This window comes from Pteronotus mesoamericanus, unplaced genomic scaffold (assembly GCF_021234165.1).
Source record: "Pteronotus mesoamericanus isolate MK-2021 breed Mesoamerican mustached bat unplaced genomic scaffold, CSHL_Meso_final contig_25, whole genome shotgun sequence".
NCBI classification, from domain to species: Eukaryota; Metazoa; Chordata; class Mammalia; order Chiroptera; family Mormoopidae; genus Pteronotus; species Pteronotus mesoamericanus.
This window is the reverse complement of record NW_026555105.1, coordinates 19,154,716-19,182,354: the sequence shown is the minus strand read 5'-3', so window position 1 is coordinate 19,182,354 and position 27,639 is coordinate 19,154,716. Positions and strand designations below refer to the sequence as shown.

Here is a 27,639-nt window from a genome sequence, read left to right as displayed (position 1 = left end):
AAGGCCTGCTTTTCTCCCCAAAAAGGGGCCCCAGTCTTGGGTCTGCTCCATCTTGGGACTTCAGGGACCACCACATGACCCAAAGGCCAATGCACAAAACACAGACACCAAGCCAGACTGCCTCTGTGCTCACAGGCTGTTTATTTATCCAAGAATAAGGAGGAAAGAAAGAATGAAGTGGAAAACCTCCTGCCCCGAGGTGATGGAGCTGAGAGTAGAAATGTACAGAAAGGCTCCTCCTCTTCCTCTTCCTCTCGCCTCACACCCCGGGGCACTCCAGCTTCAGTCAGGGTCTCTGTGGGTGGCTTGGGGGCCTCTAGGAGAGTTGGCAGTTGTTGGCTGGGGTCAGGATCCCCACAGGGGCAGGTCCCAGGCTTGGAATGGCTTCTGTGTACACAGAATATCTCTCTGCAAAAGGCACTGGCGGGGAGATGGGGGCAGGGGCAGCAGGGAGACTACCCCATCACAGACAGGATCCACTGTGTCCTGAATCTGGGTCCCAGTCCCCAAGACTATCCCAGCCCCCTCAGGGGCTGGGTCTCTCTGCACTCCTGTGCCTTTCCTCTCCCTTCCCTCAGCCCAGCAGTGAGCAGACAGTCGGTGGAGGACCAAGTCAGGCCATGGAGTGGGCACCCCCTCCTTGGGGCTAATGCATCTGGCGACCTCTAGGCCAAGAGCCCCAGGCGGGTGACTTTGGCCGAGAGGAAGGAGTGGATGATGAAGACCATGGTTTTGGGGCACGAATGCAGGTCCAGCTGCTGCAGGATGGATGGAGAGAAGGGTCAGGAGCTCCATCTAGCCTGGCCTCCAGGAGAGCACAGCCCCCCTCCCCCTCCACTCACAATCTCTCCTTCAGTGCCCCCGAAGTCCAGGAATAGGAGACTGGCACCATCGTCTGAGGACATCTGCAGCTTCTCGAAGGGCTGTCGGAGCAGCACAGCTTGGGCCGCACCTGGCTCAGCTGCCGACAGCGTGAAGCCCTTGTCAATGTGCACAGAGAGGCTGCAGGGACGGCCATTCCATGTGCAGGCTGCAGAGAGGACACATGGCCATGGGAGGGCACATGGAATGGGCACAGCTGGCCCTCAGAGACCATAAGCCCTCCTTCCAACCCCAACTGGCAGCTCCAAAAGTGGGGCTTGAATACCACCAGGGATGGGAGGCCCACTGTCTGCCATGCCATCTGTACACCCAACCAGCAAAGAGTCACCCCTACCCTAAAATAAGGAAGGTGGGCCCACAGCAAAATTATACCCTGCTTCTAGTCCCACTCCCAGGAGCACCAAAAGTGGAAAGGGGGACAGGAGGCCCAGGCCCTATGAAGGCATCAGCAGATCCACCAACACGGCCCTTGGAGACCTTAGAAACATTTAGAATTGCCCAGTTAAATGTGAATTTCAGGTAAATAATGGATAATTTGGACATGTTTATACTAAAAAAAATTGATATTTATCTGAAATTCAAATTTAAGTCTGTATCCATATTTTATTCTGGCAACCCTGCTCCAAATGCCATCTCTCAAATTCTCATCAGCAGAATCACAAAGCCAAGGCAGGAAAAACCCCAAGGAAGAGTCTTTCTATCTACCAGGGCATCCACACACCCAAAGCAGCGGGCCCTCGGAGACCCCAAACTCCGCATTCTATCCCCCTCCTGAAGCACCCTAAAGATGGAAGCTTGAGTGTCCCTCAGGATAAGAGACTCATTATCAGAGAGGCACTCCCAGACCAACCAACCCACCTGTAGACACCTCCTGCACACCCTCAGCAGCCCGGTGACAGCCATCCACTAGCTGGCGTGTCCAGGCAGCCAGATCCTGTGGTGACTCCACGCTGAACAGGTGAGTGTCCACACCATGGCGTGTGCCCGTGCGCAGGGCAAAGGAGAGCTCTGCATCGTAGGGCACCGAACCCTTGGAAGGGCCTGAGTGTACCAGCCTGGGGCAGAGGATGGGGAGGGCAGAGGGCTAAGTAGGAGGCCCCAGGCAGTGCAAGAAAATAGTTCTTGGCCAAGGGCAAGTCCTGGGAAGGAACCCTGTGACTCCTTTACCACCTAGTGGGAGACATGACTTCCAGACCAGCACTGACTGACTCGTAGATCATCTCCTGCCATACTCTTCCTCACTCCCTCAGCTCCAGATGCACCGGTGTCTTCAAACACACCAAACTCCTGCCTCAGTACCTTTACATATGCTGTTTTCTCTGCCGAGTACACTCTTCCCTGATTATCTGCATTGCTCACTCCCTCACTTCCTTCAGGCCTTCACTCAAAGGTCACCTCCTCTGAGAAGCCCTCGCTGTGTAACACAGTACTCCTGCCACTCATGGGCCTTACTTTTCATCACCGTACCAGAAATTATACTTATTTGTTTCAGTTAATTTTTTATTGTCTTTTTCACTAGAATATCATCTAGGGTACAAATTTTTATCTAAGTTGTTCACTACTATATTCCCAGCAACTAAAACAATGCCTGTCATATAGTAGGTGTTCAATAAACATTTGTAGCCAGAATTAATGAGTCACTTGATCAGGTCAGCAGTCCATGACCTAGTTATCCCTAGGCAGCAGGCTTCTGACACATGGGCCACAGCCTAGCCCAGGGTAAGGAGACGTGGATGACAAGGGCCCAGACCCTGCTTGACCTTCCATTTGCTATGTAACTTGGGCAGCTCACTGCCCCTCTCTGGGCTACACATCTCAGAGTTCTGAACTGTAGCTGTCTTTGCTCCTCACTCCATACTTCTCTTGTAGCTTCAGTTTTCCCTTAGAGCTGCTGGTGATACCTGGTCCCCCATATTACAGCCCTGAGTTACAGACCTACAAGTCCCCAAACTTCCTATCCAAGCTCCCTACCCATCCCCCACACCCTCCTGACTCAACTTAGCATCTTGCTCCAACCCCCTCCCTTTGTACTCTCACCCCCAGTCCCACTGCCTGCCCAAACACAAACTCCAGGCCTCCCATTCATCCATTCATCTGGACACCTCCCTCACCCTCCCCATCTGGCAAGTGCTAAGCCAGGTTAATTTTACCACCCATGTGTTTTTCAATGCAAATGCGGCCTTTCTTCTCCATCTGCTGCCTCTCCCCAGTTGCACGATCTCTCTGCAACAGCCTCCCAGCTTCCATCCTGCCCCTCAGGTGCATTTACCACCTGGCAGCCACAGGGATTCTTTTAAAACACAATCTGAGTGACCTCACTTCCAGGATAAAACTCTTCCATTCTGCCACAACTCTTAAGATAAATCTAACATTTCTTAACCAGGCAACAGGATCTGCAAGATCAGGCCCTGCCAACCCCCTATCTCATTTCTCTTCATTGCCTGTGTAGTTTCTACACACTGGTTATAGAACACTCATAACTCCACAAACACACTATAGCCCTTATGCATCTGTACCTTTGACTATGTTGTTCTCGCTGTGTGAGATACTCTTACACCCTTTCTTCAATAGCAAACTTCTACTCATCTGTCAAAGTCCATCTCAGATGTCACCTGCCTGAAACCTTCCCCCTCCAGGCCAGGTAGAGTTAAGTGTTCCTGCAATTCTGCATTGTAAAGGCTGTTCCTAGGTCAGTGTCCCCCACCAGACCTGGTGCTCCCTGAAGGCAGACTATGGGGTCAGCCCCTTGTCCCCCACACCATGCAGCACAAGTTTGGGCAGAGTATCAATGAACAAGTGTCTGGTGGGACTTCACGGCCTTCTGTTTCAAGCCCCTATTTTACAGATGAGGAAAACAAGGCCCAGAGAGGGTAGAGACTAGCTTCAGACCCCAGGGGAATAACTCAGGGCAAAATGGGGCTGAGGTCCCCAGCTTCTAAAGCGCATTAACGCATCACCCACTCAAGCTCCGGGTGAGACACACACTGCTGACTGCCTGCAGGTACCTGGTAGTGATGAGTGGGGCGGTCCGGGCTGGCCGGCTCAGGGCCTCACGGGTCTGGGGGAGAGAGCAGTAGAGAAGCAGCTCCTTTTCAGTCAGCAGGGCTAAGGTGGGTGCTGTGCCCCCACTGGGCAGCTGCAGGGGACAAGGCAGAAGTAAAGAGGGACAGGGAGGAGGGAGGTCAGAGGGCCAGGGTAGAGAGACAATGGGAATAAAGTCAGCTCCAGGGGAGGGGAAGGGAAGAAAAAATAGGTCCCGGCCCAGCAGGTACCTGCTCCGTCAGCCAGCCAATATGCTTGATGTCCTGGCTCCCAGCTGTGCTGGTAGCTGCCAGCAGTGCCTGCAGTTCGTCCTTGACCCAGGGCACTAGAGCATTGATAGGGGCTTGGATGGCAGTTGCCCACGACCTTGCACTAGCCTCATCCATGGCCCTCAGGAAGAGGGTGTCTTGACCATCTGCTGAACAGATCTCCAGATACCTGCAGGCACAAGGGAGGTAGAGGGGAGGATCTGTCCGCTGTTGCAGCTGACCAGCTGAGATCTGGCCCAAGAAACCCCATCTACCGCAAACTAGAAGAAACCACTGTGGTGTCCATGAGAGAATCAGAGGGATACTCGCTGCTAGGGATCCAGCCATAGTTGGATACTCATGCCTCATGGGGTATAGAAAAAAGAGACTATGAGATACACACACATAGGGATACACAGACAAACATACATACTCAAACACATGTAATGGGGCCAAAATTATTGCTGTGTGAGGATTCATTATCTGGCCTTTTTTTCCTGGTTTCTAACGAGAAGGACTGCCTTGCTAAGCAGTCCTTTGTGGAACAGAACCAAAAGTAATGCACTAATTAGGGGGGAAAAAATATAGAGAGAGAAGAGGCTTGCTAGGCCAAGTTGGTCTACGTAAAAAGAACTAGAGTAATGGAGTAGGAAAAAGGGAGGAAGATAAAAAGCCATGCAGACAAGTGTTGGGGAAGGTTTGCAGGGAGGTCCTCAGAGGAAGAGTGACAGGGAGGAGATTTTAAAATGTTTTGTGATACCTAAAAGGTCTACTCTCTTTTGGCCTTTCTGTAACAGATGAGGTGGGGCAGAAACAGGATGATGGTTCAGACAACACCCACTCCCACCTCATTCACCCTTGCCTTCCTCTACTACAGAGCTAGAAAGAAAAATACTTCCATTCCCAGACTCCGTTGCAGCCCAGGCTGGCCACGTGACCCAGTTCTGAATGAAAGGTAACGCTTTCCTAGATGCGGTAGCTAGTCTCCAAAAACAGCCTCCAACAAATCTATCCCTTTCTGTACACATGGTCCACTTCTCCTTTCTTTGACCTTGTAACTTAGTTTGACAAATAAAATGTGTCAGAAGTGACACTTGGGCACATTCCCAAGCCACCATGAAATCCAGCTACCCTGAGGCTGATTACCCTGAGAAGAGGAACAAGCTAGGCACCTGGGAAGACCATGCAGAAGGGAAGAACATAGCTGCTCCAACAATCCCTGCTAAGGCAACTGGCATGTGAATAAAGCAGCCATCTTGGGCATCCAGCCCGAGCAGATACCACATAGAGCAGAAGAACTGGCCAGTTGAGCCAGACAGGGTTGTGAGAAACGATAAACCATTACCTCCTAAGACACTAAAATTTTGGACGGTTTGTTATGCATCAATAGAACAAAATATCAGGAGAAAAATTCCCTTCCCTTTTGCCTTCATCCTGTCAGGAACATGGTGGACACATGCTTGGAGGTGCAGCCACCATCCTGCCTCGAAGAAGAAAATACACAATAAAGGTGGCAGGGGAGCAGGTTCTCTCTGGAGCATGCCCACCTCTTTCTTCCCTCTCAGGCATACATCTTTACTTTTCTCTCCTAAACTCTGAAGGTCCCCATAAGGATTACAACAGGAGTATGGGCAACAGCAGCTCATCGCTGGCTTACCCCTTGAGCCTATCTCCAAGTCTCCCTTTTCTCAGGCTTTTCAGTGAGCTAACAGCGGCCCCGCTATGGCTCACTTCTGTCATTGTGTCTTTTACTTCTCAGTGAATTCACGCAGCCCAGCATGGCTCACTTCTCTCTTGTAATGTTTCTAGAGAGCCAAAGCAGAGCACCACCTAGGCTCTCTCCTGTTGTTTCTCTACCCTAAGCCCTTCCTTTAGCTCACTATCTCCAGCTTTAATAATCATACTCTCAAAATTTAAAAAAAAAAAACGAGTGCAGAAGAAAAAGCTAGAAGCTTGATTCCCTAATGGCATTCTTGAGCAGTGATAGCAGCCTAAATAAACAGCTGACCCCAGGACTTTTTAAACATGTGGGAAAATAAACCTCTCATTTATTTAAGCCATTACTTATTGGGTTTATGCTACTTGTACCCCAATGTAACCCTCAGGAAAAGTGAAATATTTTTCATTATATTTCAGTTACCAAATTCTGTTCCTTTGACTGGAATATTAAAGTGATTTGGAACCCCAGTTATATTTAAGTTACTCATGTAGCTACAGATGTAGTCATATGGTCAAGCACATGTACATACATGCATATACACATATAAATATTAACATAAACACATAAACATATATGCACAAATCTACACCAATACCCTTGCAAATGCTCACACATGCAAACACTTGTTTTTGCATGCCATCTACATGTGCACACATATAGAAATACACGTACAGCCCTGGCCAGGTAGCTCAGTTGGTTAGAGTGTCATCCTGACACACCAAGTTGTGAGTTCAATCCCCATCAGGACACATACAAGAGGCAACCAATGAATGCATAAATAAGTGGGGCAACAAATCGATGCTTCTCTCTCTCTCTCTCTCTCTCTCTCTCTTTCTCTTTCTCTCTCCCTTTCCTCTCTTTCTCTCTCAAATCAATAAAGAAGTCTTTTTTAAAAAAGAAAGAAATACATGTACATACATGCTTCAGATGATGTCCAAGATCAGGCTGGAAATCACAATTAACCTAAGGTTCTAGGAGTCTCAGGAAGGACTAAAATCACCTCACCTTCACTTAACACAAACACAAAAGTCACCCTTGGTGGATCACCTGTAGGTGACCTGTGAATTACCTCATGCGGACCAAGTAGGGCTGGGTCATCAAGTAGGGCCAGGATATGTGGATGCTGAACATTAATTGGCCCTCCCGGCCAATGTTGGGTATTTGAATGACAATGAACCCTTAAATGTAACTAGGACCCACAGCACAGCCTTTTATGCCATATATACATTACCCCTAATACTGCATACCCCACTTGATCGACATTCAACCACCACCATCACTCAAGCACCTGGAGCTTCCAAAGCAGATAGGGATACCTGGAAAGAGGCAAGTTCCATCCCTTCATGGTTGTGTGATTAACCCCCGGTAGTTTACTTCCTCTCTCTGTCCTTATCTAATAAATGGGGTAAAATGATAGGACTTTTCTCATAGGGTCACTGTGAGAGTTAAATAAAATTGCATGTGGTAAATACAATAATGTTGCCTGGTATTAATTGTATCATCAATGAACTTTTAAGGGCTGCTCAAATGTGAAGGATGATAACCTTCCATGGCCCTGACACAAATGTTACCAGACATCTCAGAACCTCAGCAGAGTCGGAAGAGGCTTGAGAGGATCACTGAGTCCCACAACCTTAGTTCACAATGGGAAATTGAAAGGTCAGTGAGGAAAAGGGAATAGTTCAAGGAAAACCAGGACTGGGGACCCAGGGCTCTCCACTGACCAAGTTCCTCCTCAGATGTGAACTACCCAGAGGAAGAAGAGAAAAGCAAAGTACACCCTCGTCCCCATAACTTCATTCTTGCACCCATTCAACAAACATTTCTTAAGCACCTACCATGTTCAGGCATTATATCTTTCCTTTGGCCCCACCACCCAACAACATCAGGGCATGCCTGTCTGAGGTGCTCCCAAGGCTTACCTGGGCTCCGGGTCACTGGGGGTACACCTCCTCGAGACATATGCCATCTTCAAGGACATGTGTTTGGTACCGTTGAGGTCTCGGGGTTGGGGGCCAGGGGAGGAAGGCTGCCGCTGAAGGGGTGAGGCAGGAGGTGAGTCCCAGCCAACCGAGGTCCCGCTGGCAGAGTTCTTGAAATGTGGTGAGACCTCCTTCATGTACTTGACTGGTCAGGGGACAGGTCAGCAGTTACCACTGTGACATGGGCTCCCATGAAACACACACCACAATTTTCACTAATCCATTAAGAGTTTAATCTATGTCTAATGTCACTGTCCTCCTCTAGGTTAAAGCCTCTGACCTTATGGTAGAAAACACTAGATGCATTCCAACATCATTCTCTCATTTTTCCCCTGATTTGTAGACACAAGGCCACCTAAAAGAAAGACTAGATTTCCCAGCCTCTTTTGCAGCTAGGCATGATCATGTGACTAAATTCTAACCAAGTAAGTGGAAGTGTTTAGACCTTTGGGGTGGCTGCGGACAACAGCTGCAGCAAGGTAGTAAAAGGGCACCGAGATGGGAGTCAGGAGAAGTGACTGCTCTGCCACTGTCCCAGTGTCTGCCTCTATCTCTTCCTTCTTTTCATCTGCAAAAAGGAGGAGTTAAATGAAATAGTCCTAATTGTCCTCCAATTTAGTGACAGTCTCCCAGCTTAAGACTTCATTTTCTAGGCTCTCTTGCAGCTATGTAAGTGCTCATGTGAACAAGTCTGGCCAATAGGATGAGTGCAGAAAGGATGTGTGCAACAATCAAGTTCTGTTTATTAAAGAAAGGGGCATACCCTTTCTTTCCTCCTCTTTTCCCCAGCAGGGTTTGAGCTGGCTGGAATACAGATGAATGAAGCACCACCTTGACTATGAGGATGTGAGTCATACTCTAAGGAAGACTGACCAACAAAACAGAAGTAAATGGATGCTGACACTTTAGAGATGTCATGTCAGACTTGCACTGTTACCTAAGAAAGCAAGGAGACAAAGTATGTTATGGGTTTCTTGTTATAGCAGCATAGATTGTACTCTAACCAATATAGGTGTCTAGGGGTTCTTAGCTCTGACCAATCATCACTGAGTAAAGTGGACACCTTCTAGAATAGCATTGTCCAACAGAGCTTTCTGTGATCATGTAATTGTTCTATATATATACTGTTCAATACAGTAACCATTAGTATCATATGGCTCTTGAACATTTGAAATGTGGCTAGTACAGTGAGAAGTTGCTTTTTTTATTTTGAGTCAGACCAGGTCCCTGCCTTCACAGTGCTCCCAGCCTAGTACGGGACTTCTATACAGACATAGGGAAATAGGCTTTATATTTAATTTTAATTAATTAATGTTTTAAATTTTATTTATTTGTTTTTAGACAAAGGAGAAGGGAGGGAGAAAGAGAGGGAAACATCAATGTATGGTTGCCTCTCATGCTGCCCCTACTTGGGATTTGGTTTGCAACCCAGGCGTGTGCCCTGACTGGGAATCAAACTGGTAACCCTTTGGTTTGCAGGCAGGTGCTCAATCCACTGAGCCACACCAGCCAGAGCTCATTTTAAACAATGTAAAATTAAATTTAAATAGTCACATGGAGCTATTGGTGACCATATTGGACAGTACAGTTCTAGAATGGCAGTCCAGATCTACTTCTCTACCCAACTGACCTATGAAGTCATGTTCTGATACGTGGTCCTGCTTTCCTGGCTATGCTAGCAGGACCAGGGGTGAACACCTGACCCACACTTGGCTTCCCAAATTGAAACTGGAAAACATCCTAGACTAGTGTCTTGAGCAAATTTGCTATGGGGGTCAACCACCTTCTGCTACGGGGACAAAGAAGAGGGGAAAGCTGGTTTGTGGAGAGAAAATTAGTGGAGATGCATGTTGAGAAACAGTTGGAAAGCCTTGCCAGACACCTGCTAATTTTCCAGCTTCTGATACTCATCCTTTAAAAAGTCAGGCTGCCATATCTACAGAAGTTATGATATTTGCAATCAAAAAAGTCTTGATCAGGGCCTGGATCCCATGCTTTTCTAGAAAAAGATCTCACTTAACACTGGGAGCTACAAGTGAAAGGTACCATGATGACAGGGTTGATCTGAGAACAGCTTGGTGAGAGGACAGATTCAGAGACAAGTCAGGCTTTTTTGAGCACCTGCTATATGCCAGGTATTGGACTGGACCTGGCTAGGATTGTATATCAAGGTGATTAAAAGACTGGCACTACCACTTCTTTACTCCTTGTTCATGGAATACGTCATGAATCAATCAGTGTTCTACAGCAGCCATTACCAATCACCTGAGGGTGATTGGTAACAAAACATGTTGGTCATTCTTGCTATGTAAATTAGGTAAGTCTGGCTGCAAATAATAGGATATAGCATAACAGTGCCTTAAACAATAAAGATATTTATGATTTCACGTAACAGTAAGTCTGGAGGAAGGCGATTTCAGACACCAGATTCAGGGTAAGCCTCTCTGCCATTCTCTTGGCCCTTCCCTCATGACCACAAAATGGCTGCCACAGTTCAAGCCAGTTGACAAAACCCAAAGGAAGAAACAGACCAAAAAAAGAGTTGTCATCCTGGTAGGTATGGCTCAGAGGGTTGACTGGCACCTTGTGAACCTAAAGGTCACCAGTTTGATTCCCAGTCAGGGCACATGCCTGGGTTGTGGACTGGGTCCCCAGTTGGGGGTGTGCAAGGGGCAACTGATGGATGTTTCTCTCACACATCAATGCTTCTCTCCCTCTCCTTCTCCCTTCCTTACCCTCTCTCTAAAAATAAATAAATATATATTTTTTAAAAAGGCATTGTCTCCTAACACCTCCCTCTTATCAAAGCGGTAAACATTTCCATAAAGCCTGATATTTCACTGGCCCAAGTGGGCTGCAGGCTCACTCCTAGCACAATCATTACCAAGAGAGAATAATCATGACTTAGGCCCATGATTCATGACTTAGGCCAATCACAGTTCAGCCTCTGAGACTGAGCACATTTCCACCCAATAAAATCAGGCTTCTCTTAGCAAGGAAGAAGAGGAAATGGTTGGTAGGTAGGCAACCAACAGTGTCTGCCACATGTACCCTGTCATCTGTACTATTCCCAATTCTCATGAGCAGCAGAGTCCTCACCTCTAAAATGAGCTACTAGGAAGACATTCTGTATACCAAGAGGGTTAAAAGACTTGCCCAAGCACTAGTCTCTCCTCCCCCAGCCAGGTTGTCCCCTTTACTGCCCTACTGAAAGGTGCCTATCCCTGCTAGCCCTCAGACAGTCTTCATTCCTCTCCCTTCTGCCATCTGGCTTGCTAGACATCTGAGGTCTGAAGTCAAGATCCAACCAGTATGTTCTGACTATGAGCAGACCAGTCAGAATGGAGTGAGGAAGCAGCTCTTGGCACGGTGCCCTCAAAGAACCAGATAAGAAGCTATTTCTGTCACAGGAGACTGTCCTTGGAGGCTCAGATAGAAACCAAGGCCAACAGGGTTGAAAGTGAGAAGGAATTAGAAATGTTTTGTGGTTGGAAGAGAAGTTATGTTGAAAGTAAGAGCAGGTTTTTGTGAGAGAACTAAGCCTAGGCCCAAAGTTTTGGTGGACTAGGACTACAAATGACTCATCCTCATTATTACAGCAATGACTTACCCCAAAATTGAATGTTCAGTTATGTCTCAAGGGGTGACAGAGGTGGGAGACATCACAGCCTATCTGATATCCAAACCATCCCCCTGCCCTTTTCTCCTTGCTAACAAACCCTGAGCCCCATAGGCTTGGCTTCCTCCCAACCCAAGGGGAGAATCTTGATTGGCCAAAGATAATCATGATCTTTCCATTCCTCTTATTTGTGATTGGTTTAGAAAGAGGCAGGTAATATGATTCTGGCCAATGAGATGTAAAGGAAAGTATACTCCTTTCTTCCTCTCCTCTAGCCTTTAGAAGTTGCTGGAAGGAAAACTGGCCCTACACCAATGAGAGTCACTTTTTGACCACAAACGTTGGAGTCCACACAATGAGAATGATGAGGCCTTAACTTAATCACCCTGGAGCCAGACTACCTTTAGTTATTCTGGAAGAAAACACACTTTATCCACTGTTTAAAACCCCTTTGAATTGGGTTCCTGTGACTTGCAGTCAAAAGCAGCCTGATTAATAGCGCCCCGACTCCCACCCAGGGGTGCAGCTGATCTCCCTGCTATAACTAGCCATGCTCCTACTCTGCTCAAAGCCCTGCCCTGGCTCCCCTGTACCCTTCATCCAACTTCAAGGGTCACCAGGACCTGGGCCCTGCCTACCTCTCTGGTTTTACCTCTTGCCACATCCCTAATCTCACCATCTAGTCCAATCATACTGATCTACTGGGAGTTCTCAGAAGCTGTATTAGCTTCCAGACTCCCACATCTTTGAAAATGCAGTTATGTCTGCACAGAATACCCTTAATACATCATTTGGAGATAAGCACTCTTGGATTTGAATTCCACCTCCAGCACTGTCTAGCTGTGTGACCATGGACAATGTAATTCACTCCCCTTGTCCTCAAACTGCTAATCTATAGAAGAAGAATGACAATGTCTATCTCAGAGAGATGTTAGAATTAAATGAGATTATGTAAAACACATGGCACAGGTTAGGGACTCGAAAAATACAAGTTTCTTACCTATCAGCCACCCCTTCCCACACTTCTTAGGACTCTGTTATTTTGTGTGTTGGGGTTGTCTCTCCCACAAAAATGGGAGCTCCTAGGGGACAGAAGCTGGGCCTGATTCAAACCCAGAGTCAGCTTCTGTGACTGGAGAAATGAATGCCAGAGCAGTACAGGTTCATTCAGCAGGAGGAAGAAGGTGCTACAGCCCAGGAGGTCCCGGCTCAGCTCACACATCACCCCTCCAGGAAGCCTTCCCAGACGCCCACACTGGATCCACCATGGCTATCACTTGTGCAGTCCCCTAGACCCGCTCCCCTCTGTCTGTGTGGGGACCTGTGTCCTCCACCAGGCTGGGAGTGCTGTGAGGGTGGGGACCTCATCTGACTCATCTGTGTCCCCAGAATGCAGCAGGGATCTCCTATGCTATGTGTTCCACAAATGAACATTTGTCAACTTCTAAGCCAGAGAAACTGCTAGCGCCCCAGCACACCCAGGCTGTCCCAGAACTATAAATGGATAGCACACCAGCTGGTGCCCAAAACAGGGCTTGGATTTCACAAACCAATTGGCTTGTCCCAGAGCGGGGGCGAGGTCCTGGGGGCCCCGGAGACTGACCATAAATAGCCCAGTTCTGGGGCCTCCTCTTTGCTCTGGTTTCTACCTGAGTCATCCTACCAAGCAGGGCAGGGTTGCCCAAAGGCAGGGGCCTGAAAAGCTGAGGGCATGACCATGGCCCTGTGGCCAGCATTCTTGAGACTCTGCAGATAGACCCAGTTGGTATCCACACCCTCCCCAGCCAAGATCCTGGCCTAGGAGCCTGGTAAAGCAGTGACACATGGGCCCTTCCTTCTCCTCCTGAGAAGCTGAGACAGACACAAACCCCGCCTGTTCCAGAGGCCCTGATTCCCAGCTCTGCCAAGCAGACAAGCCAGGACCCAGCCCTGGCCCCAAGGGCCCATGAATAGGTTCCGCTAAAAACAGAAGGGACAGACAGGCAGGACCATTTGCCTAGCCCAGTACCATAGGGAGGGAACATGTGTATTGCAGAGAAAAGGGGCTACATCTGTTTTGGCTCAATACAGCATCCCCAGTACTTATCCCAGTGCTCAATAAATGATTGTGACTGAACATCTTGGCTTTGAGTCTTGGCTGGAGACTGTCCTCTACGCTCAAGCTGTTCCTTGTCTGTTCAGTAGGTGATCACTTACTGGCCCCCACCTGAAATTGCATGATCTATCATGTGTTTACTAGTCTACAGCCTTTCTCCTCCAACCAAAATGTCAGTTCCGTGAAGGCAGGGATCTGTTTTCTTGCTTAGTAGGGCATCCCCAGCATCTAGAATAGTACCTGACATATACTAGATAATCAGTAAATAAAAAATTTGTTAAATGAATGAATATTGACAGGCCTGGGGCTCCTCAGCCTGGAGAGATCACGTAGAATTAGACTCTGGAGTGAAGCAGGCTTGGGTATAATTTCTGGCGTGAGTATAATTTCCCTGCTCTGTGACCTTGGACAAGTGACTTGACTTTCTGTGAGCCTCTATTTTCTCATTTTTATAATGGGAGCAAAATACATCTACTGCTCAGCATATTGAGGTTCAATACCTGAAAGGCACTTTGCCCCACCTGGCATAGAATAGGTCTTCAGTAAACAATAGCATGGTTATTATTTCTGCTGCTGTTCTCAGTGTAACAGTATAAGGGGATTGGCACACAATGTGGTGACAGACAAAGATTTCAATCCAGGCCCTGTCACTTGCTATCTGGTCTTGGCAAGTCCCAAGGGGGTCTCTCTGAGTCTCAGTTTCTTTGCCTATGTAACGAGCATTAATACACCAGCTCTCTGAGTACAACGTTGTAATGATTCAAGTTCAGGCTGCCCACCCTCCTACCCAGGATGGTACAGAGTGGACGTGGAATTCCAACAGGCTCTGGAAGGGATGACCTTTTAAGTCCTGCTGGTCTAGCAAGGCTGGACTATAAATAGTTCGAGACCCTGGCAGGACCTGCAGCAGGACTGATCAACAGAGCCTAGGTTGCCACACCCTGGGACAAATAAAAAAATCTCACCTCACCACACCCTCATGCAGCATACGGGGCACCACCTATCAAGATCCTAAAGGCACGTTAACTCTTTAGCCTAACAATACCCCTTGCAGGGGCCCCGCTTCAGATAAATGCTCATAGGTGCACAGAGGGGTCACAGCACAATTTTCTTTGGTTCAAGAGGTGAGGAGCAACTAGAAAGTCCATGGGTAAGGGCTGCTAAGTACAAGACACAAGCTTCCTGATTCAGTCTTGTTCATGGCTATATCACCCATGCGTACATCAAGTCCTGGCACAGAGACAGGGCTCAATAAATACTTGTTAAATGAATGTACAAATCTCAATAATGGGATGTTTTGCAATCATTAAAAAGAATGAGCCCTGGCTGAGTAGCTCAGTTGGTTAGAGCTTCATCCCAATACACCAAGGTTGTGGGTTCGATCCCCTCTCAGGGCACATATAAGAATCAATCAGTGAATTCATAAATAAGTGGAACAACAAATTGATGACTCTCTCCCTACACATACTGAGTTGGAAATATGTCCTCACATTGTTAAATAATAAAAACAAATGTGGAGCCCTGGCTGGTGTGGCTCAGTGGATTGGGCACCAGCCTGCAAACCAAAAGATGACTCGTTCAATTCCCAGTCAGGGCACATGCTTGGGTTGTGGGCCAGGGCCCCAGTTGGGGGTGTATGAGATGCAACCAATCAGTGTTTCTCTTGTACATTGCTGTTTCTACCCCCCCCCCCGAAAATAAATAAATAAAATATTTAAAACAAAACAAAATGTAGAAACTTTCTAGAAGAATGTGAAAATATCAACAGTGGTTATCCCTATGAAAGATTATCGCTTTACACTTTTCTGGGTTTTGTTTTTCTTTAAAGATTTTATTTATTTATTTTTAGAAAGAGGGCACGAGAGGGAGAAAGAGAGGGAAATAAACATCAATGTGTGGTTGCCTCTCGCAAGCCCCATTCTGGGGACCTGGCCCGCAACCCAGGTATGTGCTCTGACTGGGAATCAAACCTGTGACCTTTTGGTTCGCAGGCTGGCACTCAATCCACTGAGCCACACCAGTAGGGCTCTCCTGGGTTTTTAACAGACATATATTAACTATTACATATTTTTTAAATCTACTTTTTAAAAAAATATATACATCACCACATTTCAAATCATCTAAGCCAGGATTCAGGACTGAGGACTTCATCAACTCTTCTAGAAGCAAAAGGTTCTAGGATATTTAAAAAAAATACTTGTTGAGCACTTACTATGTACCAAGCACCAAGCTCAGCTCTCACAAACACATCTTCAATTAATTGCACTATTTCAATGAAATGGATCTGTGTCCTTATTTAACAATTGAACAAATTGAATAAACTGAGTCTCAAGTGGGTTAAATGACTTGCAGTGCAGTATAAACATTTAAAAACACAGGTTTTTGCATCTGACAGATCTGCGCTCGAATTCCATTTCTGCTACTGTGTCACCTTGGGCAAGTAGCTTCACCTCTCTGAGTTTCATTGTTCTTGTCTGCACAAAAAGTTTAATAATATACCTGATTCACAGGGGTGGTTTTGAGCAATCAATGAGAAACATACGGAAGGCACTTAGCACAGTGCCTAGTGCACTGTAGGTATTCCATGAACAGCAGACACTACCATCACTGTAATTATCATATTATCATTATTATTTCCTTTACTACCATCAGCAGCCAGGCTCACACAGCTAATCACGGCCAGAACCCCCTCCAGAGCCCTACAGGAATTTTAATCAAGATCCAGAAAACAGGCCAAGGCTGCATTAAGCAAAATTTTGTCCGTGGGGAGTCATACAACCCAAAGCCGTGTGTGTGTGTGTGTGTGTGTGTGTGTGTGTGTGTGTGTGTGTGTGTGTGTGTCCAAATAATGTCCCCTTGAAAACAATGATTAGAACAAAACAGGTCTTTGCAGCCATAGGAGGACTGAACAGGAGATACATTCATGACTCTATTCCTAGGACAAGAGTCCCACAGGCACCTCAGGAACATGGCATCACTTGGCTAAGCCGACTCGGGTGACCTCAAATTAGCTTCAGTCATGAATAACATCCCTTTTGATGGTGGTGATGCACTGAGCCAAATTCGGGCAGGGCACCTGGCAGCGTCTATCTCCCTGGGGAGAAGTCAGCAGGAGCCTGGACTTGGAGTTGTAAGAACTCATAATAGAAATTCCCAGGAGTCAGTCATGCCCATCTTGAGCGTTGAGCCCCATCTTAAACATTTAGGAAAGTAAACTGCAATTGACAAGGTTAAAGATAGAGTAGAAAGGGTCAGAGATGTATACTAGTGATCATTCCCCAAACACTCACCAAGATCTAATATGTGCTGGGCTCAGTGCCAGCCCTGGGGCTCTGAGACAAACTACATGGTTCCTGCCCTCAAAGGCCTCTGAGTTTACTGAAGAAAACAATAATGCTGCTGACACTGATGTGATGATAATAAAGGCTGACTTTTATTGAATGCTTACCATGTGGAAGACATTGTGCGATGTACTTCAAACACACAGTCTCGTCCTTATAAACAGCAAATAAAATAAATAAGTAACTACTGTGGGCACTGGCCTCAGCATATTACATGCACTTTACACATATTTTTTTCAATTTTTTTTAAGAGTTTATTTGAGCCAAACTGACAACACATTCTGGAGAGCAAGATCTCAGATTCTCCACGTATTATTTTTTAATCTTGCAAATAATCATGCAAAGTAGGTATTATTCAAGGCTGAGGCAACAACAGTGGCCTCCGCAGCCAGATAGACCTTGGCCTGAATTCTAAGTTTGCCAATTTATTGGTTGTACGACTTGAATAAAGTTCTTTATTCTCAACAAAGCTTTGTGATTTTGTCTGTAACACAGGGATTATAGCAATTCCCATTACTATGTGTGCATTTTATGTACATGTTAACTCTATTGCTGTATCTTTTTAAAGCCTAATCTTTATGTGGGATGTACTTTCTTTTTGTACAAAGTACCAAAATTAACTTTATTAATTTTTACTGTTCTTTAGTATTATTTTTTTTAGCATATCAGAGGCTCATTATTGCCCCTGTCTTGCCAGCCACACAGGGGGTGGAGGGAGGGGAGGCATTTGGCTGTCCCCCCTTTTCCCACAGGCCTGGTCTCCAAGGGCCAGGCTAGCTCTGGCTCCAGGTCTGTGCACACAATGGGCCTCTCTAAGCAGCAGAAGGAGGCATGTTGGCTGCCAGCTTGGGCCCAGACTCCGTTCACAAACACATCCCTGTGACTGAGAGCAGGCTCAAGACATTTGTGCAAACCCCTGACGTCACAGAAGAAAAGGTTGAGGAGGCAGGCTGGGGATGCTGATGCCCAGCTGGGTCCCTGACTTAAGCTGGAGAAGTATATATCTGGCTGGCACCCAGAGTTTACTGTGACTTCTGTTCTTTCAGGACATTCTCAGGGAGCTCTGTACTCATCAAGACCCAGGCCTCAGGAAAGATGCCCAGCTGCCCTGCCAAGTCCTCATCCAAAGGACATGCCCCTTGGAGGCAAGTTTCTGAGAGGGATGGAGGCAGGGAGGGAAGTTCTAAACAATGTGGCCAGTGATTGGGTTCTAGCAAAGAACCCAAGCTCAGAGAGGCTCCCAAGAGCACTGGCTCTGACCTAGGCCACTGCCCAGCCCTTAGCTTCTCCACAGACTCCTCCAAATCTCAAGGATCAGCCATAACTCAGGATCTTAGCTCCCTCACGTCCTCAGGCTTCTCAGATCATCCGTGCAATTCAAAGATTCTTGACCCCTGTATCCACCCCCAACCCCACTCTCATCCCTTTGCTGCCTTGGGTGAAATTACCTCCTTCCATAAGCCTGCTGGGCCAGGAAAAGCAGCTCAAAAGAGGCTTCAACAAAGAAGAAGCTGGGGAAAATTAACAAGGTAACAACCTCCAGATTCTTGCTCTTATCCACACCTGCTTAGATCAAACCATCTCCTTCCTGTTCATGACTCCAGTCTCCTCATTGCCATTCTGTGTCTATTTGTGCCTCCCTCTAAACCAGACTGCTGATCCTGCTAAAGTCCAGAGCTGACTGTGCAAGCCTCCTGCTGAGAACTTTTAATGGCTCTTCCTTTCCCTCCAGAGAAAGTCCAATTCCTTTAGCTTGGCATTCAAGGCTTTGCAGGATCTGTCAGTCTGGTTGGCCTCCTCTTTCCATTCCTTTCCTCACAGCATAGGCTTAGGTAAAGCTGAATTATTTCCCAGGCAATTCCCCAGGTAAGTCAAGTCACTTCACCCCTCTATGCTTTTGTTCACACAGCTCTCCTGCCTGCAGTGCCCTTCCTCCACTCCATACTCAGCTCTGCTTATTGTTCATAAAGTGCCAGCATCCTCTCCTCCAGGAAGTCTTCCCTGACCACCCAGAGAGAAGGGACCACTTCCTGCTCCAATCCCTGGGCAGACTCTATCTCAATACCTGTGACATGTTGGTGATCTGGTAGGTTTGCTCAGCTCTGAGACTGAGAGTGCCCTCGAAATCACTGAATAGGGCAGTATAAATGGAGGGGAGAGGAAGAGAAACCAGAATAGAGCTCTCATCCAAAAGGGAGGAATAATAAATGACTTTATATCAATAAATCTGATAGCTTGGATGAAATGGAGAAATACCTTGAAAGACACAAACTATCAAAACTCATTCAAGAAAAAAAGTAGAAAAAGGACTCATGGAAATGGACAACAGTATGGTGACTGAATGGGGAGAGGGGAGTATAAGGAGGATAAATGGTAATGGAAAAAATACAATAAAGTAAATGGAGAAGGAAAAAAATATAAAAAATTATTGCAGTATTGAGAAAAAGAAAAGAAAAAACTAGATCCTCTAAATCGCCCTATTAAAGACATAAAAATCAGCCTTGGCCGGATGCTCAGTTGGTTCCAGCATCATCTGTATATGCCAAGGTTTCAGGTTCAATCCCCAATGAGGGCATGTACGAGAAGCAACCAATGAATGGATAAATAAGTGGAACAACAAACCGATGTTTCTTTCTCTCCCTTTCTTTCTCTCTGCTTCTCTCTTCAAGGTCAATTAAAAAAAAAATAGAAGAAAGCTTTAAAAAAAGAAATCAACCTGTGGGCCCTGGCTGGGTAGCTGAGTTGGTTATAATGTCCTCCCCATACACCAAGGTTGCAGGTTCCATTTCAGTCAGGGCACATACAAGAAGCAACCAAGAAATACATAAATGAATGAAACAACAAATCAATGTTTCTCTCTCCTTCTCTTTAAAATCAATAAACATTGCCCCAGCCGGATAGTTCAGTTGGTTAGGGCGTAATCCAGATGCACCAGGATTGCTGATTAGATTGCTGGTTAGGGCACATACAAGACTCAACCAATGAATGAATAAATAAATGGAACAGAAGGTTGATGTTTCTTTCTCTTTCTCTTTCTCTCTCTCTTTCCCCCTTTCCTTCTCCCTCCCCACCCTTCCTCTCTGTCTCTCTAAACTCAATTTAAACTTTTTTTTATTTAAAAAATAAATAAAGGTGGCTGGCTTCCTTGGAGAATACCACTAGACACTTGAGGAAATACTATCAATTCTATATAAATGCAATGAAACAGGAGGAGAGTTACTAACATTTATAGAGTGCCTATGTGCCAAATCCTATCCTGGGCAAGAGAGAGGCCTGGCTTCGGTTGGAGACCTGGAGCACGGTTTGCCAAGTTCTTGCCCTATGAAAAGTCTCAGAGAACATAAGCACTAGAGACGCTCAATCCTGGGATGGTACACATGTTACTTCTCTTCCCTGTGATATCCATGATAGACCTTGCTAATCAACTCCACCTCATTTCTGCTGAGTCCAGACAAGAGCTTTCAATCTTTCTAAGTATTACTTTCTAAGTAATTTCCCAGTGACCACTAGAGAAGCTGAAAATCAAAGTGAAAGCTATTGGTCATCTCTGTTCTAGTCTAACCCCGTCTGACATGGAAACTGAGGCCCAGAGAAGACAAGGGTCATACCCAAGGCCAGAGATTCACCACAGAGCAGACAGGATTTTAGAAACTGATTTTTAAATAGTTTGTGTAGAGGAGTCAGTGTTTGTGTTTTATCTCTTGCACCATATGATGCGTTCCTTCAGGAGAAGACCAGGTCTAGTTTAGCTTCTGACTCTTGTTCTGCACACCAGGTACACAGCAGGTGTCTGAAAATGTTTCTTGACTTAGAGAGGAGGGAGTGGAATGAATGAGTTAGATGGAAGGTCGGGGTATTAGCTCCCAAACCAGCAGATGCTTCAAGTATCTAACACTCAGAGATGCTACATTCTCAAAATGATCCACACTGAGAAGACAAATGGAGATATTTTCAATCTAAAGATGAGGAACTGAGGGTCTAAGGGAGACCTCAGGGTGGATTAGAAATGTGTCCACAGTAAAAATTTTACCATCTATAGACTAAGCTTTCAAACAGCAGAAACTAAAAGAGCTTTTCAAGTCAACCAAAATATGACATTTTGATGAATTTCAGCTGTTTCAAACTGCATTATTGGCTATAAATATCAAAGTAATGAGGCATCAGGGAGGAAAAGTCTCTTACATCCATATCATTTATGTGAGATCTTGTTATTGAACTTTGCTGTTAAAATATGATTGATGTATTTAAGCTTTTAGGGACCAATACTGCAGAGTTGGCTTTTTAAAACTATACACTGTATATTTAAAAAGTACACCAGTATGCCCTGGCTGGTATGGCTCAGTGAATTGAGTGCCGGCCTGCTAACCTAAAGGTCACCAGTTCAATTCCCAACAGGGTACATGCCTGGGTTGCGGGCCAGGTCCCCAGTTGGGGGCATGCAAGGGGCAACCAACCATGTATCCCTCACACATCAATGTTTCTCTCCCTCTCTTTCTCCCTCCCTTCCCCTCTCTCTAAAAATAAATAAATAAAATCAAAGTTTAAAGAAAGTGTACCAGTAAAATATAAATAAATTAAAATTAAATGTGCACCAGTAATAAATAATATTAATAATAATTATTATTATTATTATAAATAAAAAGTGCACCAGTAGCATTTAAATAGATGCACCTAAAATGTAAAAATAAAACTGAGAGAGAACCTAGGTCAGGGCCACAAGAATGCCAAAGCTCACCCAGAGACTAGGGCCTGTTTGCTTCTGTGGCCTCTTAAGAGACCCTGTTGGGGAAACAAAGGTAACCTGTCAGTATCTGGGCCTGGGGCTCAGCTCGGCATGGCATTCTCCATCACCCCCGCCACCTCCCTGTGTCTGTTCTGGGCCATGAGCCAGACACATTCCTCTGGCCCCCACAACTTCCGGAACTGGCAGTGTGGAGTTTGAGGAAAGGGCTGAGCAAAGCAGAAACCTCCTGAAAGAGATGGCAAAAGACAGATATGCAACAACCGCAGCAAGAGGTCTGTAACAACCAATGAGGAAACTGAGGCCCAGAGAAGGCAAAGGTCTCATCCAAGGCCATACAATGAGGGGATAGTGTAGGGGAACCTCCAAGGTTCACTGACAAAACATAAAAACAAAAACAAACCTCCTCTCTGATCCCTGCTGGATTTGATATTCTGCTACATAAAGGTCAAGTCCTCTAGCAAAGAAGGATGCATCTCAGGGTTTTAGGACCCCTAAATACTAGAAGAACCTGGACTTAAGAGCTCTTTTGGTTCCTTAGGAAAGAATCTTAGTGGTCCCATCTCTAGTCCATTCCCCTCTCTTCCCCTGAGTCACTCACTCACCACAAAGGAAGGGAGAGGGCCAGAGGAAATGAGGAATGTCTGGCTCTGGGCTGGCTCTCCTGCCACCATCCCATGCTATCTCAAGGCAGGTCCCCAAGTTCTGTTTCTGTTTCCAACTCTCCCCACCTCCCCGTCCCCATTGCTTGAGGCCTGGAGGAGGTAGGAAGGAAACAACCAAACACCCTAGGTTCCCCAGTGCTTACCCTCCAGTACCACCTCTTTGCCTGTCTTCTTCAGGACTTGTACCGCCTCATCATGGGTGGCAGAGGAAAGGTCTTCCCCGTTCACGGACAGGATAGCATCCCCCACAAAGAGAGCCTCTGTCTGGTCAGCCGCCAGGCCCTTGAAGATCTTGGAAATGAGAATAGGCATCTTGTTCTCCCGGCCTCCTGCACAGGCATAGAAAGAGGACAGAACTGAAGCAGACACTTCAACACGTGGGAGTCACATCAAGGCAAAATTATTTTTGAAGGCATCTTGCAGTGCCCAGCCCAGTGCTGGGAAAGGGTAGATGGCAGAGTAAAGAAAATCTCAACAACGAATTTTAGAAGTCTGAACAATAATTTAAAAATTTTTTTAAACAAAAAAAAATCTTAGAAGTTTAAGACATTAATAGTACTAATAAGTCATTTTCTTTTTGAAGATTAAAAAAACCCTTTTATTTATAAAGACTAAAATGATCATATGCAAATTTGAAGAGCTAGATTATATAAGAAATTGCTTGAAAATTCCTTTTTTGGTCTCTTCAAGAATTGCAGTCCATTGTACATGCTTTGTTTTTTCTTTATACCTAGAAAAAATATATGCTCTTTCAACATGTGATTTATTCTTCCTTTTCCCATGTATAGAAATCCTTATGATCCCTGACAGTTCTTTCTGGAACAAACTTTCCTCTTCTCCCCCCACCAGGTGCAGGGTTTACTTTTATAGGTTCTGCAACTAGAACAGGATTAACACACGTGAATGTTTTCTAACTGGGAAAAAGTCATTTTCTAAATTCTTAATGTTATAGTTTGGTCACTGGATCTTTTGGTCCAATGCTTTGGGTGTTCACCAGTGTTTGACTAATTTACAAGGTACTTCAGTAAATTTTTCTTAAATATTTTGGGTTTTGAGCAATTTTCCCACAGTGAGGGAAACCCACTAATATCCCATAATTTGGCATTACAATAAAATTAGTTATTGCCATGGTTTCAATCTAAGATCCAGGCTGGAAGCCAAGGCCTTAAAGTCTAGAGATTTCAAAGGCCTATCTGAATTGCATCTCTGATGCAAAAAACAACAACAAAAAGCTAATACATTTTACTGAATTGCTTTATTGCCAAGTTCTTGAATATCCTTCTAAAATAAGAAATAACAGTTCACATTAGTGTCATGTACCAAGTGCCAAACTGTGCTAAATGCTGTCAATGGGGTTTCATTGCATCTTCAAGATGCCCCAATCACACAGACATGCTGTTTCCTATCAGGAAAATGGAAGTGTGGAGAGAAGCCCCCTGACCAAGGTCATCCAGCTAGTAAGTGGCAAAGCCAGTATATATTTGAACCTAGGTCTCCTGGCTTCAGAACCAATACTGTTAACCCTATGGCAGACTGAAAGTAGGACCCTCAGATACCACACAGCGGTCCATCTCCAAAATACTAAAGATGGGGAACTAGTTGTCCAGAGGGGGCAGTCATTATCCCAGGGTTACAAAACAAACTGGTGCCAGATGTAGGATTGGAAGTCTCTCCTGACCCCCGCACAGACCCAATGGTTTGCTTATTATATTGCACAGAGCTTGAGCCCTAGGAAAGGAAGGGGTTTCTATTTATATCTACCCTGCTCTGCCTGAAACTGGGGGCTTCAGTTCAATGTGAAACTATGATCATTCCTGGCTGCCTGAGCTGGGCTGGACCCTAGAGGGGTGGTCATCAGGGCAACAGCAGCCCATCTATATATATAAAGAACTGAATGAACCTGGTACTTCCCCTGATACCTCCTAAAAGTTACTTCACCCCCACCTGGAAATATGGCACTAAGATGTAACTTTATATGACCTTGGAAAGTCCTTGCTCCTCTCCAAGTCTATTTGTCTATATGCAAAATAGAACTCCACATTAACTCTAAGTTCCTTTGACACATTACCTGGACACATTAGGTGTACAATACCTGGATTGATCTGTTGCCCAATCCCATCCTGGAGTTTAGGGGCAAGACTGGTGTTCACTCCCTGGATTCCCCATTTTCCTCTTTTATACCCCTTAGGTTGGCTGCATGGGGATTTGCCCTTCCATAGGAAAGATCAACTCCCCTGGGCACTTATCTAGTGGCCTGATAATTAAGATTCAAATCCTAGCTCTGCCACTCATTGACTGTGTGATCCTGGGAAAATTGTTTCTTTTCTGAGTCTCAGCTTCTTCACCTGCAAAACAATGATTATGCTCCCTACCTTTTACTACTTGTTGCCAGGATGAAGTGGATTATGAGCATAGAACACTGAGCACAGCACTTAGCACACAGTGGTAGCTGAGCCACCACCATTCCCACCCCCTCACCTATGGCAAAGGTCTAGAAACACACGAACAGAGCCAGCACCAGGAAGATGCAACAGTGCACATCCAGGATGATATGAAAGGCTGACAACCTTTTCCAAGGAAGACAGCACACTGCTGGGAGTTGAGACCCTGAGAAGTAATTGTGAGAGGAATGGTGAACCCAACAGCTGGGGTGTGCAGTGATTTTAAGCACACGTTTAGTTGCTTTAGAAATCTCTCCTGGCCTCCATTTCCCCTCCTACCTAACAGCAATAATTAACCAGGCACCTACTATGTGCTGGCAGGGTGAGTGCTTTAACCAGGCACGTACTACGTGCTAGCAGGGTGAAGTCCTTTTCTCATAGAAACATCACAACTCTATCACAAGCCTCATTATATAGTTGAGGAAATTGAGAAGCAAAGATGGGAAGTGACTTCAGTTCACATAGTTGATCCTCAAATAACGGTCTGGTTGCACTCTAAAAATCTGTCCATATTGGGAGCTGAGAGCTCACAGAGACGAATAACAATTATGTTCACCCCTCCCAATTCTGTGCAAGGTGGAGATGGTCAGACCAAGAAACTCAAACCTAGCTCTGCCTAGGTACATGGCATTCCTGGGTCCTCGGATTTCTAGGTCCTTTCTAGCCCCCTGTCTGTAAGCCCAGCCGGTGCCTCATCTCCAGGCACCCCTTTGCTTTGAACTCCAGGCCTTACCCCTAGCCCCCACCTTGTTTGTGTCTCAGGGACTTCCCCCTCCCTGCCCTAGTGACCTCCCAGGCCTCAATTCCTTTTTTCCAGCCTTTGCTATCCTGGGGGCCCCCTTGTCCTTCATGTCTATGCAATCCCTGACAGATAACCTCTCTTGGATCCCTATGCTTCCACACACAACTCCCCACCCACGTGTCCTTGGTGCGTCCCAAACCCCCTCCACACCTCTGTTTTTCGACTGAGACCTCGGACTCTTCAAACTCTCTCCGACCTTGGTGCTCCGGGTGCCCTCGGTTGCCTCTGTCTCCTCAAACCCTCTTACCCCAAGAGAGAAGTCCTCCAACTCCATATCCTTGGTACGCTGCCAGCCCCTGAGACCCATGCGCCCTTGGTGGCCCCTCGCCCACCTTTGATGCTGATGCCCAGCCCGCCAGCGTCGGCCTTGCGCACAGTCACCCGGCGCCGCTGGAGCAGCAGCGCCTCGGGCAGCTGCGGGGGCGCCGCGCCCGGCTCCGCGGCGCCGTTGAGCTGTGCGGGCTCCGGCTCCCGCGGGGCGCCGGGCTCCAGGCCGGCCTCGCCGTCGGCGGGGCTCACGGTCAGCGTGTCCTCCGCCAGACTAAGCAGAACCCTCTGCCACCGCTCGCTGCTGGTCCCCGAGCCCGCCCCGGTGCGCAGTTCCAGCAGCCCGGTACGCGGGGCGCGCCTGCCTGACGCCATCTTCGCCTACGAGCCCCCGGGCTGCCGCGTTCGCCCTGCCCTGCAGTGCCCGGCCGGGTCCAACCAAACGCCCAGGACAGAGGGCACCGGGGGCCCCGGCTGGGCCAGCCGCCAACCTACCCCCGGCTGCTGGGGGTGGAGCCTCTGGGGGCGGGGCTATCTGGGAGTGTGGCTAAGGGTGAGGGGCGTGGCCGCGAGCAAGCTAGCCCGAGGCTGGGGTACGCCCAGGATCCGAAGGATGTTAAGTGTGGGACACGACCGGGGGGTGGGATCACAAGGGCGTCGAGGCGAGGCCACGAAGTAAGGAGGGGAGCCTGCGAGGTGTGGGAGCTTGGCGGGGCGTAAAGGGGGCGGAACTTCGCGTCGGATCGGAGCCCTAAGATCCTGGGGAGGATACTCTGCTGGGCATGGCCGTCGGGGTCCAGGTCCGTAGCTCACACACGCAGGAGCACAAGAAAAAGACACATGAAATCCTGGTGCAAGGCTTTGGGCTTTAGAGCGGGGCTACGTATGGTAGAGCGCTCGACCCTAAGGACAGGTGTTGAGTTTCTGAGGTAGACACCAAACCGAAAACGCGGTTGCTAGGGGAGGAGATTCGGAAACAGCTAGCTCCCCACTGTGGGGCCGGAGCTTTGGTCTAAGGACGCAACTTAGTGTGGGCGTGGCTTTAACGCTCGCAGGCCACGCCTAATGGGATGAGAGCGAGCTCTGCTTAGGGTTTAGGGAGGAGGCCGACACAATCCTCACTTCCAAGGTAGCTTAGAAGGTTAATTCCCTGTTCTGTTCACAATCGAATACAGAAAAACCTGAAGTCCCACACTGAGAGACCTGTCTGGAAAACCCCAAACTACTCCCAGTGGGAGGGAAGAGGACTGGAAGATGGGACTCTGGGTCTGGGACCCCGGAGACTTAGTTTAGGATCCCTTCTCAGACACAGCTCCATGTCGACCTTGGTCTCATCACTTCACTTCTCTACGCCTAAATTTCCTTAGCTGTGAAATGGGAGTCATAATAATACCCACCTCAAAGGGCTTGTGTCAGGATCAAATTGATGTGAAGACGTGTTGAAAACTGTAAATCCCTATGAAATCAATATCACCTTCATTTATTGAATGCTTACTATTGGCCAGGCGTAGATCAGAATATTTTTCATGCGTTAGTTCATCTTTAGAGTATCCTCGCAGGGTAGCTATGTATACCCCCATTATAAAAAAGGGAAAACCTGGATTGAGAAGCTCTATTTGGCCCAGGTCACATATTTGTGAGTGGAGCAGAGCTGGGATTCAAACTCAGGCCGATTTGACACCAGTGCCTCGAGACTGACTTACTCTGCTTGAAAGCTGCCAAATATAGAAGTGAGGTGTAATAGTTACCAGAAAAATCCCACTACATCTGCACATGTCAACCAGCCCTCATATC

The 27,639-nt window shown here is 46.9% G+C and overlaps 1 protein-coding gene and 1 non-coding gene across 3 annotated transcripts; both read right to left on the bottom strand.

The window, feature by feature from the left end:
* Nucleotides 1-124: 124 nt before the first annotated feature.
* Nucleotides 125-26,344, bottom strand: SNTA1 (syntrophin alpha 1). 2 transcript variants are annotated; one of them, XM_054573880.1, is made up of 8 exons: nt 25,911-26,344; nt 22,479-22,664; nt 7,815-8,019; nt 4,155-4,362; nt 3,888-4,018; nt 1,741-1,937; nt 843-1,030; nt 125-758 (listed from the first exon to the last, which is right to left on the bottom strand). In XM_054573880.1, the coding sequence occupies exons 1-8, from the start codon at nt 26,218-26,220 to the stop codon at nt 666-668; spliced, it is 1,518 nt and encodes a 505-aa protein (XP_054429855.1). In that variant the 5' UTR covers nt 26,221-26,344; the 3' UTR covers nt 125-665. The 2 variants fall into 2 exon arrangements, with proteins under 2 accessions (XP_054429855.1, XP_054429856.1); XM_054573881.1 differs by lacking the exon at nt 25,911-26,344 and adding an exon at nt 25,729-25,900.
* LOC129071038 (small nucleolar RNA SNORD22) lies at nt 23,135-23,255 on the bottom strand. The gene has a single exon (XR_008529198.1). It is a non-coding gene; the product is annotated as a small nucleolar RNA SNORD22 (small nucleolar RNA).
* Nucleotides 26,345-27,639: the final 1,295 nt, after the last annotated feature.